Source organism: Cynocephalus volans, chromosome 7 (genome assembly GCF_027409185.1).
Source record: "Cynocephalus volans isolate mCynVol1 chromosome 7, mCynVol1.pri, whole genome shotgun sequence".
NCBI classification, from domain to species: Eukaryota; Metazoa; Chordata; class Mammalia; order Dermoptera; family Cynocephalidae; genus Cynocephalus; species Cynocephalus volans.
The window spans coordinates 149,314,440-149,328,187 of NC_084466.1; the positions used below are offsets into that span (position 1 = coordinate 149,314,440).

The window sequence follows — 13,748 nt, forward strand, 5'->3', positions numbered from 1 at the left end:
TGTTGTAACACCAAGGTCAAGAGTTCGGATCTCGCACCAGCCAGCTGCCAAAATAAATAAAAAATAATGAAATACCTTGCAACACATACTGTCTTTGTAGGACTCTCTCATGACTCATTTTTGCTAAGGAAAGTTAACATATGGCTGAATTCAACTATCAGCCTAAACGTGATGGTTGTGCTGAACCTTATTATCTTCTTTGTACAAATCACATCATAAAGATTTCATATAGTAATCACTCCTCTTGACCTTTATGTAGAGATGTCTGGGCAGCCCAGAAGGCATGGTACTTATCAGAAAAGACTCCAGGACATTTTGCTGCTATGAGACTTCCTGTGCTATGGAAATCCAACAATGAAGTCACTGTGGTCTGGAATAATTGTAAGGTGTAACTCCTTCCTGCTTTTGGGAGTACTTTTAACCTTCTCAAATAAAAGTGAGGGTCCAAAAGTCTCTCACTTTTATTTGAGAAGGTTAAAAGTACTGCCTCCTATTTCTTGTCTTTTTAAACATTTTTTTGTAAGGCATTAGAAAAGGCAGGAGGATATAAGAGTAGATAGACTTACTGATTTGTAGAACTGGAGTGTAATTATGGGCCATTAGTTCAATCACCATCTGAGACCAAGAGACTTCCCCAAGATCACACAGATAGACCAAGAGCTGGGTCTGGGATGGGGGCCTTATTTCCAAAACCCATTCTGTTCAAGATACCACCTGGCTTTTCACGATGGACCGAAGGAGGGATTCCTTCCTGCTTCCACAAGAGGTTCTCCATTCACCTTGTCCTCGCCAAACTACAACCCTTCCAGTTCATTAACTGACTCCTCCTATGAAGTCTTCTCAGACCCACGCTGCTTCATTGGGGACACAATAGCACCTGTACTTTTCTCTATCCCTCCTTGCTATTCAGCCCAGTGTTGCTAATACTTGTGTAGTTCTTGGTACATGCCCCTCTTCTTTGATGTGCATTTACTGAATGCCTTCTCTCGTTAAACGTCTGCTCTGGTGGGAAACACCGAAACAGAAGACGCCTCCGCTCAGCGGGGAATCCGGCTGGGGGTGGCCCCCGCACCCAGGCCCTGGGGTTGCGCTTCCCTGCTCGCCAGGACTAGGACTGCGGGGAACGTGGCCCGCACCACCCAGGAAGGAGCGGGTGTCGGGCTGGACTTAAGGGACTCGGCCTGGTTTTTTGGGGGGGCTGGTGAAAGGCATGAACAACCCACCGGCACGTGAGGGGAAGACCCTTGAGCGGACTTCTGCCCCAAGGCCGCGCGGGGGGAGAAGGCGGTCCTCAGCCGCGCTCTGAGTTTGCCCGCAGCGTCCAAGGGCGGGAAGGCGGGGGCGCCGGGGGAGGAGCCTCGGGGAAAAGGGGAGGAAGAAGAGGGGCGGAAGAGGAACAGAGAGGACGGCTGGCAGGAGAAGGGGACGCGAAAAGGGAAGGGAGGGAGCTGAACGGAGAAAGAGGCGAGGAGGAGGAGGAGCCAGGAGTCGGGGGCGGAGACAGGGGAGGAGTCGGCGGCTCGGGGGCGGGGCCGGGCCGGAACAGGGGCGGAGCCAGGGGGAAGCCGGGGACCGGGCGGGCGAGGAGGGGGAAGGGGCGGAGCCGGGGGAGAGGCCTCCAGGGCCGCCGCTGCCGCCGCAGGGGCGCGTTCTCCTCCGGCCGGTCGGGGACCCCCCCCGCGCTCCTTGGCCGCGGTTCCTCGGCGCGGCTCCTCCCCGGCCGCTCTCTGAGGCGCGAGCTGTGGCGGCCGCGGCCGACGCGGACGCTCCGTGCGCCCCCCGCGGGCCGCCGCCTCCCTCGGCGCGCGGGGCCGGCATGGAGCTCTTCCAAGCCAAGGACCACTACATCCTGCAGCAGGGCGAGCGCGCGCTGTGGTGCAGCCGCCGCGACGGGGGCCTCCAGCTGCGACCCGGTGAGGCGGGCGGCGCGGGCGGGGAGCGGAGGGGGCGCGGCCGGGCCCCGACCCGGGGGGAGCCGCCTGCGGGCCTGGCGGGGCAGGGCCGGGTCGGCTGCGGGCGCGCGGGCTGTCATTATTTCCTGACGGGAGGGAGCCGCGGCCTGTCCCCGAGGGCAGCGCCCTGGCCCTGCCCCTCGGCGGAGAAGAAAGAGCTGGCGACCCTCGTCCCTCCGAGCGCGCCTCCGAGCCACGCCGCGCGCCCGCCGTGGGGGTCGGGGGCCTTGGGGCCCAGGCCGGGGTCCACCTCCACCAAAAAGCCCCAGCGAGGTGCGCTTGGCGTCCAAGGCCTCCTCCACCTGGAGCGGCTTCTTACATGCCCTTGGCGGGAAGTTCTGGGTTCGAATTCTTCTTTCAAGACATCGCGCCAGTTCAGTCGAAACGTCCTGCCCGACACTTAATCCCTGTTGACATCCATGTGTTCCTGGTCCCTTATTATTAAAGGTGTGACTTTATTATGGTTACATCATAGACACCCGAGTTAAAGCCCTTGAATTTGATTTTAACAGTACAATTAAGCTGCATTATAATGTTAAAATTCTAATACTTTGTGTGACTCCATATTGTGCGATACAAAATGTATTATGGGCCCATGTCTGTATGTCATGTTGCTGTTAGGAGAGGTCTAAGTCTACAACAATTAATTTGCTTTAGGAAAATTTGTCTGCAGCCGTTCAACAGAGCAGGCCCTGCCCTCAGAGAGCTGACAGTCCAGTTTCCTCTGGGAGAGGGGACTTGGGTACACCTTTCCCTTTTTATCTTGCCAGTCCTTTTTTCTAATCTCTCAGAGATCCTTTCACTTTAGGAAAAGTGAGAGAATAGAGTTCTATAAATAAATAACCAGGGCATTTCAAATTTACTTGTAATTCTGGTAAGCAACCTAGACAAAAGAATGATGTGGTATGAATTGAAAAGTATAAAAGGTTCAAATGAGCTTTTCAGATAACAGCTTGTTATTTATAGGATGGTTTCCAAGGACAGATTCTGTAATATATTATTTCCAGTCTCCACAACAACCTTACAGAGCAGGTGGTGATATCCTTTTTTCCAGGTGAGGAGAAAGGTGTGAGTGGTTATGATTAACTTGCCCAGTCCAATTCTTTGACCTCCAGAACACCTTTTGGCAGGCCCTACTACTTTCTTATGAAGGCCTGCTAGTTGCTTTGCTAGAGCAGTAAAGGAGAATTTATCATTTTTTTCCCTAGGCTATGGCTGTATTTGTTTCTATTACATTTTATTTCCTCTTTTCAGAATGGAGGAGAAACTACTGTGCGCAGAGAAGGTTTTTGAAGATCTTAGGGCAGAAGTTGTTGTAGATAGGCTAATTTTGGCCAGTCTTCTGTCATTTTCTTCTTTCTTTTTCCTGATTTGACCATTTGCCTAGTAGCTACTGCCCACATTTGGATAAGGCTTCAGTGCGATTTGAAGTAGATTGTAAAATTCCCAGGCTGTCAAAAAGAGCCAACTCCTTGGCTGTCAAAAGAGCAGACTCCCTGGATTCTAAGACTTAGGCTATTACAGCTGTGTGGAATTTGAGATCATCTTCAACTCATCTGACAGAACAAACTTTTCTGCACCTCAGTTTTCTCATCTATAAAGGGTAACCTGGGCCTACATTTTGGACTAAGCCATGTGGTTTGGATGACTCTTTAGCAAAGTCCATATCAGAAGGCAGATTTAAAACATTCTTCTGAGTAAAATGGCTGTAGCCTTCGTAATTAAGTTTACCCACTTCTTAGGAGATAGCCGACCACAGACTAAAGATAGAGGAAAGAAGAAGCCATTATGTTTCGGAAGTAACAGCCAGTTTTGATCTTTAGGTGTTCAAGTATAGCCAGTGAATAAAGAATCCCATGCACTTGACTTTACCAAATAGATTATCCTGTCCAGTAGTCAAGATCCTTTTTAAATAATGGCTATTTTAATAATGGTATTTTAATTGAATAAGTGCTTTTCAGATCTTTTTCTGTATATGGAATCATTTAAAATTCTCTTTGGTTTATTGGACTTTTTCCATCCACTTTTGTGGCCAGTTTTGCTATTTTTTGTAGTGACAACATTTAAAATCTTTCATTGTTTCCTGTTGGTTACTCAACTGAATAGATTACTGACCAAATCCTTTTCTGTTCCAAAGAACAGTATTATAAGACCAAAAAAGCTTGTGGGAATTGTGGCTTTTACCTTTGTGGCTACTGAACAACCCAAAACAGGAGTTTTCTTTTTCCTAGAGACATCAGAAGAATCACTATTGTTGATATTTAAGGTTAAAATGATCATATCCTTAGCCTGGAACTTTTGTTACTGTCAGCCCCTTTTCCTGCTAAGTTCATTCTGTGAGACTCAGCTTACCCTAGTGCAGCCCTCATCACAGGGCCAGAATTATTGGCCACCTTTATTGTGTTTCCAGGTACTTTCTACACTTAGTGCACACTTCTATTATAGCCCTTACTGCCTTACATAATTATAGTTTGCCTACTTCTTCCCTGGTGGACAGTGTATTCTCCCAAGCAAGGAACCTACTTCAGTCATCTTGGTGCCTCTAGGCTTTGGAGTGCTTTGGGCACAGAAGGCATTTTTAGTTGAGTTGAGCTGAATTAAATTTAAGTCCAAGTTTTCTCTTAGTGATATCATTGCCTTAAAAATAAGATGTGTTATGCTTATTATTAGTTGTAGGCCCTTTTTTGAGTATCTTTTAATTGGGGCAGAAAATCTCTGTCCAGTTGGGTGAGGAAATAGCAGGAAAGGTGCATTTCCACTTTGTGTGTGTGTGTGTGTGGTTTTTTTTTTTTTTTTTGATCATTGTAGTATTCCTTATTATTTTCTTCTTTAACATTGTTTAAATTTTTTTCAACTATTCTAGCTAAACAACTGTGTATTGTTACTTTTCTGGTGTTTCTGGTGTTTTTAAAAGGATAGTGAGTAGTCTGTATTCATACATAGCATTGCTTTTTGATAGATACTTTTATCTATTGCAAGGTAATGACCACCAGAGAAAAATATTTAGGTTGTTCTATTTTCTACTGAGAAAATGATAAAGCATTGTGTAAACATTCAATAATCTTCTGAGAGTAGAGTCTAATATCTGATAAGAATTGTAATTTAAAGACTTAAAAAGGAATATAATACAATCCACTTTTGACGAATGGTGATATGGTCTTATCTCTTCAGTCTTCAGACTGCTTCCACTAGTCCTTGTGGCTTTGTCTGATATGACGGTGTTATATAATTTACTGCTGTGTGTTGTCTCATTCTATTCTTAGACTGAGTGACCACAAAAGGATCTCAAAGCATCTGTCATACCCATAATATTCATAAGCATATAAACTATATATAGAAAGGTGATACTCTGAATGATGAATACCAGTGAACTATTTTTTTTTTTTTTTTGGAGGAGATACTAGCTATCAGTTAGAATACACAGAAACAAAAAAGTTTTTCATTTCTTCTTAGAGTTAATTTTTGATAATTAAATTATTATGTCATATGAGGTTAACTTTTTTGAATGAGAAATTGTAGTTATGGAATTTAAATCCACATGGACTGTTTATCTCTTTGAGGAATCATAATGAAACTATTCAATTAAGTTTTGTGTCATTTGGTATTTACTTTAAAAAAGTATTTTTGAACTTTACCTTTTTAAAAAATCATGTTTGCTAAAAATTTACAGATTACCATGACAAAATATAATAGGGCATTTTAATTAAAAAACCAATTACTGGGCCGGACCCATGGCTCACTCGGGAGAGTGAGGCGCTGGGAGCGCTGAGGCCGCAGGTTCGGATCCTACATAGGGATGGCCGGTGTGCTTACTGGCTGAGCGAGGTGCGGACGACACCAAGCCAAGGGTTACGATCCCCTTACCGGTCACAAAAAAAACCCCCCCAAAAAACGAATTACTAAATATGTTTAAAAAATCTTTCTGTCCATTTTTGTTATTGTTGAATAGCCAAGTTTATTTCCTAGTGCTTAGTGTTTAGTTTCCTTGAAATGGCTTAGTGTTTAGTTTCTTTTTCTTTGAAATGGCTTACCAGTTTTATATCCTATACTACTTGTTATCCTATGTTTTATATTACTAACAGGCTAGCAGTTGGGTTGAACAGGACTGTACATTTATTTTTATGTATGTTTATTTTATGCATGTACATATGTGTATGCATACGCATTGATTTTTTGAAATTTTGAGACAGAAAAGACTTTTCAGAGTTACACCCCCCCCCCCCCACCTCCTTTGGCTTAAAAAAAACCCCAAAAACAACAGGGTCTTTCTAAGGTGATGTGACACTTTTTGGAATGAGGTTTATAGACTGAGGGAGTTTTTGTGCATATTTTGTTGTATACATTGTCAGCTGAGATTAAGAGTAGCTAATAACAGCTTTTATTTGTTGAGCATTTTTCTGAACCAGACCCTATTCTAAGCCCTTTATATGTATTATTTTATTTCACCCCCACAGTAAACCTCAGGAGGAAGGTTTCATTATTATTCTCATTTTACAGATGAGGAAACTGAGGCACATAGAAGTAATTTGTCCAAGTTCACAGTGTAAGAGGGAGAGCCAGGCTTCTAATCCAGTATGTGACTCCAAAGCCAAATTTCCCTCAATATTGACAAAAATGTTTTGTAAACCTTTCTACCTTCTTGATTACAAAGTTGTAGGATTTATATTTTTATGGATAATAGCTGAAATGTAACTTTAGCTTTCATAATTATTATAGTGTAGTTTCCATAGTGAATAAAATAGCCTCTCCAGTGTCGAAGCAAGCACTTTAAGGAAGGATCTATACAGAATGAAAAGGCTGACACTGGGACTACTGGTTTATTCTTTCACCCTATGCCTTTCTTGCAAAATTAATTTATACAGTTACAGGGAATGTCATTATGTAATAGATTGGTAGTTTTTCCAGTTATGGTCTGTTTATCAGATTTCTCTTCTTAAGTTTTTAGAATATCTGCAGTTTGGGAAGGGAATAGATACAGGGTAGATCTCTGAGCAGAAACATTGATATGTACTTGATGGGAACTATTTGCTCTAGTGATGAGCAACCTGAAGCCTCTCTTAGTCTAGCTTTGCAAGAGTCCTAGATCCAGTTTCATGGGCATCCTTTCAGAACATACAAAGCAGAGATGGAGTGGAGGACAAAAAGCCTTTAGGGCAACCGCATTCAAAGATGGGAGGAACTTTTGTAGAGTCACTGGTTCCTACACACTGTGTTCTGGCCAGGCCATGGCCAGCAGAGGCCAGGACTTGTCGAAGGCTGCCTTCAGAGGAGAGGTAGTATCAAGCCTTTCTAGGGTAGGTCATGCAGGTGCCAGAAACCAAGGTGCCCTGACAGCTTGGTCTTTTGGGAACCCAGAAGCATTGGTGCTGCTCCAGGATGCCCAACAACACTGTTCCCCCTTGTCCCACCTGCCCAGCCTAACACAGCCCCACTGTGGAAAAAGGAGGGAGACTCATTGCTGGAGCACTAGCATCTCACCAGTGGCAGGTCTTTTGTAAAAGCTGTATTGAGTGAATCGAAATAATTCTAGTTTCTGTTCTACCCTGTAAAGTCTTAGCAGCAAAGGGGTTGTTAGGATTAAATGGAGAATATAAGAACAAAAGACTAGAACACTGTCTTGCCACCTAAAAAAAAAAAAAAAAAAAAAAAAAGCTGTGCTAATTTCTCATTGTCGTTTTATTCAGTAAAGGGGGAATCTAACTCTCAAGCTTGTGCAATTCAATAAATCTGTTCTCTTTTTGAATGGAAATAAATGGGACCCATAGACATCTTTATTTTTCTCCCTGAATTGGCCCTTATGCAAAAAAGTTTGCTGTTGCTAATTTTGGTCCTTGTGATATCTGATGACTTTGGCTGATGTATTTGCAGATAGGCTATTGGAAAATCAAACCAGTTTGGCTGTGCTGTCAATTCAGTGCATTCTCAGAATCATAGTATAACCTCCTTTTGGCATGGTTTTATGGAGATTTAAATGCATTAGATCTTTTCAAGCTGTGTTTCTATCATTCTGTGTCTTTTTGTAAACTGTTTTATTCCTGTTCAAATATGCTTTAAAAGTTAACCTTTTTAGATCTAGGCTTGAAAATACAAGTCTGAGTGTCACCGAGCCACTAACAAATAGTTGTTAGCTAATCTGAGTTATATCATTATGTTAACTGGCCCAAATTGAGCAGGGAAGAACATCTGAATCAGAGTATGTTAACAAAATAAGGAAATAATACATTTAAAAATTATTAATAGCTGTTGATAACATATTAAGTAATAACGTATAAATAGTATTTTTAAAGTGAGGATAAACACTGAACATTCAGCGCTGCAGTACTATTCACAACACATACTGGTAGTATCTTAATTAATTCAAATGTTCTGTTAGGATGACTCATTTTGTGGTTGCTGTGAGACCCTTAAGGGAACTACTTCCATTCACAAAAAAATATCCACTCATGCTTTCTTTGGTAAGGCTGGTTGAGTGCAATACAGGTTGATTTTAGGTCAGTGTTCTTTGGTGGGTTTTTTTGTTTTTGTTTTAATTTACTTCAATTTAATTTTAGGTTCTTTCAAATTTACATTTGCATTTCTTTAACTTAAGAGTGGGATAAAATACACTACTTTTCTTTATGAATCTCATCTTTTGAAGCAGCTTTTCACTTTTAAGTTACACTGAACTTCAAATTTTGCAATTTTTGCAATGTCAATATACAGGTATATGATATGAGACAGTTATAACATCTAACTGAAATGTTAGGAAATTTTTTTTTTTTTTTGTCTTTTTGTGATTGGTAATGGGATTGCAACCCTTGGCTTGGTGTCATCTGCACCGCGCTCAGCCAGTGAGCGCACCTGGCCAGTCCTATATAGGATCCGAACCCGCGGCGGGAGCGCCGCCGCGCTCCCAAGCGCCGCACCCTCCCGAGTGCACCATGGGGCCGGCCCAAATGTTAGGAAATTTTAAGCATGCCATACTGCTATCAGTTTTAGTAGCTTGCATGTATAATATTACTAATGTTTCACTGTATTGTTATACAGTAAATTGTTTTTATGCCAGATATATACATTCTTTTCCCCATTTTTAGCTTAAGGTACCTCCTCTCACCAGGGGACAGCTGTGGTAGGCAGACCATAGTTCAGCAAAGTAATAGTTTGCTAGTCTTCCTTTTAGGCAGTTGTATGAGGGGTCTTTAAAAAGTTCATGGAAGGATTCATATTATCTTTTAATTTAATATTTCCATGAGCTTTTTGAAGTACCCTTGTACTTCTAGTAGCTAGTACTTCATCTCTAGTAGCTGTGGCATTTATTCCTCTATGCATTTTTCAAATACTCCCTTTTCTTGAAGAAGCACTCCCCTATCTAAATAGTTTAATATTGTATTTCTTTCTCTTTCCCAATTACACTGTTGAAATTCTGTGAAGTCATTTATTTATTCTTGAACAAACATTTATGGAAGGCCTGTCTGCTAGGCACCTGCCAAAGTAAAAAGATGAAGAAAACACTGCCCCCATCCTAGCAGAGGGTGTGGTCCAGTGGAGGAGAGAGACACACATGATTCTAGAGTGACATACCTGAGTTGCAACACAGCGTTCTGTTGGAGGTTGGTTTGTTTTATTTATCTTTTTCCTTTTCTTTTGTGTTTTCTGTAAGAGACTTGAGCTGGGTCCTAAGGTTCAAGGTCTTAGTGATTTTTGTCCCCTGAGATAGTGAAAATTTATTTTCCTTCCTAATAAAGAAAATGGTAAGAAAGGTTTTCTTTGATTTGATTCTATGACATTCTCAACAGCTGTAAATAGTGTGTGATTATATCACTCTATAAGAGTGGAAAGCCCTGAGAGACACTCTATGCACTACTGGCTGTTTATGGACCTTTTATCTTACCAGAAATACGCTTTGTGTGTACTTTGCCTTCGTTCTAACTGGGTGCTCAAAAAAAAGAAAAGAAAAGTTTATGGGAACAACTAGTGCCTAACTGGCCAGAGTGTAAGAAATAGTAGAGGTTTTCCCTTCCTCTTCCCTCCCCTAGGACACTAAGCTGTGGCCCTTGTTCTGGAAGCAGCTCTCCATTTGAGGACAAATCCTAGACCTGATGGTGGGTTTGAAGGCAGAGCTTTTTGTTGGTAAGGATCTATGGTGGCAGAATGGCTGTATGAGTAATCCTAGATGGAAGAGAATAAATTAGTTTTGAATAAAGTTTTCAGGAAAAGCTAGGAAACAGTTTAAAAACCAGCTGGGAGAAAAGTTACATCTATTTAATGATGGAAGTGCTAATTTTATACATCTCTGTTAATAGCTCTAAAATGAGGAAAGGAATATACTGATTTTTAGCTCATCTGTGCTTTGATTTAGGTCTCAGAATCCTGTTTCTGAAAGTGATATCAAAGGATAATTTTTGGGAGAGTTGATGGTGAGGGGGTATACCCCAACACATTGCTGTGTTTCTTAGGTGATGGATTATGAATTTATTATCTGAGGATTTTACTAATCCTTGTTTGAAGTGGTTATACTTTCAGGTTCTACACTGGTATTCTGAATATACTGTGAAGTCCACATTTTTCATAATTTTATACATTTCCATCAGGTCCTCCTAGGCCGAAAAATCTTAATCACATTGGCCTTTCATGAAAGTCTTTTTCTTCAGTTGTCCTCTGTTCTTTTTTGAGTTGCTTTGGGCCTTTCCTTGAGATGATAATTAGGACTTTATGCTTCCTGTGGAGAATTAATGACCATTTTGTGTTTGGATGGTGTAGAGAAACAGTTTCTAATTTCCTTCATGATGATGATCAAAACTTTGTGGCCCTCTTGCTGCACTGTACTTAGACCCCTATTTTAATAGAAAAGTCTAGAAATTGTTAGGTCCCTTTCCTAGACAGAATCTCTCGTCTTTTAAGTATTCTCGGGGTTATTTTTTGTTTCCTTTTGCTAGCTTAGACCAGCTTTTATGCCAACTCACTATAATATGAGATCTTTATGCGGTTTATGATAGATACTTTACCACATGAGATAGTTTTAAAGTTGTATATACCACAGGCATCATGTTTGAATCAGACTGATAGGATTAAACTAGGCTACTAATACAGGTTCCTCCCAGTGACCTATAATCTCTTAAACTGGTAATTTTCAATCTAGTTTACATTAGAATCAACTGGGGGAAATTTAAAAAATACCTGTACCAGGGCCCCACCCTGACCAGTTGAGTCAGTTTCTGTGAGGTGAAGCCCAGGCATCAGGATTTTATAAAGCTCCTAGGTGATGATAATGAATGGCCAGGGTTGACAACCGTGGAGTTAGACTTCATATGGGAAATCATCAGCTGCTAGAACTTCCAAATTGGATTGCTCTTTAGCTGGAGAAATAATTACCTTTAGACAGTTTGAGGAAATTTGTATCAAACTTTGCATTTGTAAGATGGCACCTAAATCAAATTATTCTTTAACCTGTTTTCCTGTCCTAAATAAATTAGGAGAATTAAAGCATGGATGAGCTAACAGAACTTTCAGTTCCTCGTTCTAAAACCCTGTTCCTCATCTGTTTGACTTTGGTGTTGGTGATTCCTTTTCAGAGCAATAATATCCTTTGTCTTTAGCAGGAAATGAAACATGGGTCTGATTATTTATGCATGCCCTGGCACCTTTTTTTTTGTTTTTTTTAAGACACAGGTGAAACTTAAGTAGCTGTGCAGAAACCCAGGCTTGGGCTCAAGGAGTGCCTTCACTCTGCAGTCTTGGAATGAGTGACTCATGCTCTCTGAACACACACAGTACTTAAATAATTTGTTTTCTGTGTACTAGGAAGAGGAGGGCATATGAAAATAGAAGCCATGTACTGCCAAATGGGTCTGAAATAAGAATGGAAATGTTGACCTAATGGGTAAAACAATTGATCTTGTTACAAACACTTATGACTTTGGAGGTATGTTATGTCATTATTTCACTAATTGAAATTTGTCATTATTTCTAAAATGATATACTTTTGTAATTTGTAAGCAACTCTGCTCCTTACTAGATAACTTTTTTTTTTTTTTTTTTTTTTAAAAGATGACCGGTAAGGGGATCTCAACCCTTGGCTTGGTGTTGTCAGCACCACGCTCAGCCAGTGAGCAAACCGGCCATCCCTATATAGGATCTGAACCCGTGGCCTTGGTGTTATCAGCACCGCACTCTACCGAGTGAGCCATGGGCCGGCCCTTAGATAACTTTGATAATCTTAAATTTTAAAACTTATTTGTGAATTTAAAATGTTTCTCTTTTGGATTTGTATGCCACCTTAGAGTATACCTTCTGAAGGAAAGGTTAGAAAACAATCTGTTTGTTGAAGCAGTTCAGTTACACGGTTGTTCTTTGTGGAGGATGTTATAAGCCCATTGGCCATTTTCTCTGCCTTTTCAGTGCTTCCTGGACCTGGAGTAGTGATTAACGTGGACAACAGGGTGTCCCCCACTAAGTGTAGTTGCTGCATATTCTAGAATAATATAGTCTACACACATCCTCTGTACAGACTCTGCTAATGCCACCTTGTTTTATTCCTTAGAGAACAGTAACATTTAAAGATACATGGGTACTTCAAAAAATTTGTGGAAAGATTCATATTATCTTTCTTTTCTTTTCTTTTTTTTTTTAAAAAGATGACCGGTAAGGGGATCTTAACCCTTGACTTGGTGTTGTCAGCACCATGCTCACCCAGTGAGCAACCGGCCATCCCTATATGGGATCTGAAACCAGGGCCTTGGTGTTTTCAGCACCATACTCTCCTGAGTGAGCCACGGGCTGGCCCCATATTATCTTTTAATACTATTTCTCCACAAACTTTTTGAAGTACCCTTGTGTACACATATATACATACTATATATATATGTGTGTGTATATGTATAAACACACACACAAGTATTCTGAAGTATCTGTTGTGTGCCAGGCACTGTACCAGGCAGCAAAGTCACAGCAGTTCAACAAGACACACTGCACCTCCCTTCTTGTGTCAGTTACAGTGTCTGCTTCAGGCTTTCTTTTGTCTTGTGTCTTTTGCCTCTATATTGGTATGAGAAGCTATAGACACCTGCTAGAGATTTTAGGACAATTTAAATATTAAGATAATTTAAAGTTGCCCAGAATTTTTAGGTGATTCTTTCATTGTGGGAAATCACATGCTCATCATTTATTATATTTATTAAAAGATAAATGCTTTTATTATTAAAAGCTCCTTATACAGCAAAGACTGGTATTTGGGGGCTTCCTTTAAAAACAATAAAACTTCAGATGTTAGTCTTATTACAAGTCAATGAAAATAAGCAATTGGTAGGAGAAATCCATTTTCACTCTTTGCCTATTTTTATTCATTTAATTAGTTCAATAACTGTTGAGTGAGTTCTTGTTATGTGTCAAGCACTGTTCTAGGCCATAGGTATACAAAGGTACTTCAAAAAGTTGTGGAAAAATAGAATTGAGCGATAATACGAAATTTTCCATGAACTTTTTGAACCTTCATATAGCGGTAAACAAAATAGCCATAGAATTAAATAAACTGATAGAGGAGTTGAGACTTAATAGTCTGTCTTTTAACGGGTTAGTTGAAATTGTTTATATTTACTATAACTATTAATATATTAGGAGTTGTTTCTACCTTTTGTCTTCCATTTATCATGCTTTTTTCTTTCTTTTCCTGCTCTGTTTTCTTCTCTTCTGTTGTACAGCTTGAGTTTTGTCAGGTATCTTTCTGTTGCTGATAAAGGTTACACATTCTGGGCTGACCGATTAGTTCAGTTGGTTAGAGTGTGGTGTTACAACACCAAGGTCAAGGGTTCACATCCCCGT

The 13,748-nt window shown here is 40.9% G+C and overlaps 1 protein-coding gene across 6 annotated transcripts in view; it reads left to right on the forward strand.

The window, feature by feature from the left end:
* The first annotated feature begins 1,743 nt into the window (after positions 1-1,743).
* Positions 1,744-13,748, forward strand: part of INPP5F (inositol polyphosphate-5-phosphatase F) — a 98,224-nt gene continuing 86,219 nt past the window's right edge. For all 6 annotated transcript variants that reach the window (XM_063102051.1, XM_063102052.1, XM_063102053.1 and 3 more), the window contains exon 1: positions 1,744-1,913. In XM_063102051.1, coding sequence (XP_062958121.1) covers positions 1,817-1,913 — 97 coding nt within the window. In that variant the 5' untranslated portion in view covers positions 1,744-1,816. The remainder of the gene's footprint in view (positions 1,914-13,748) is intronic.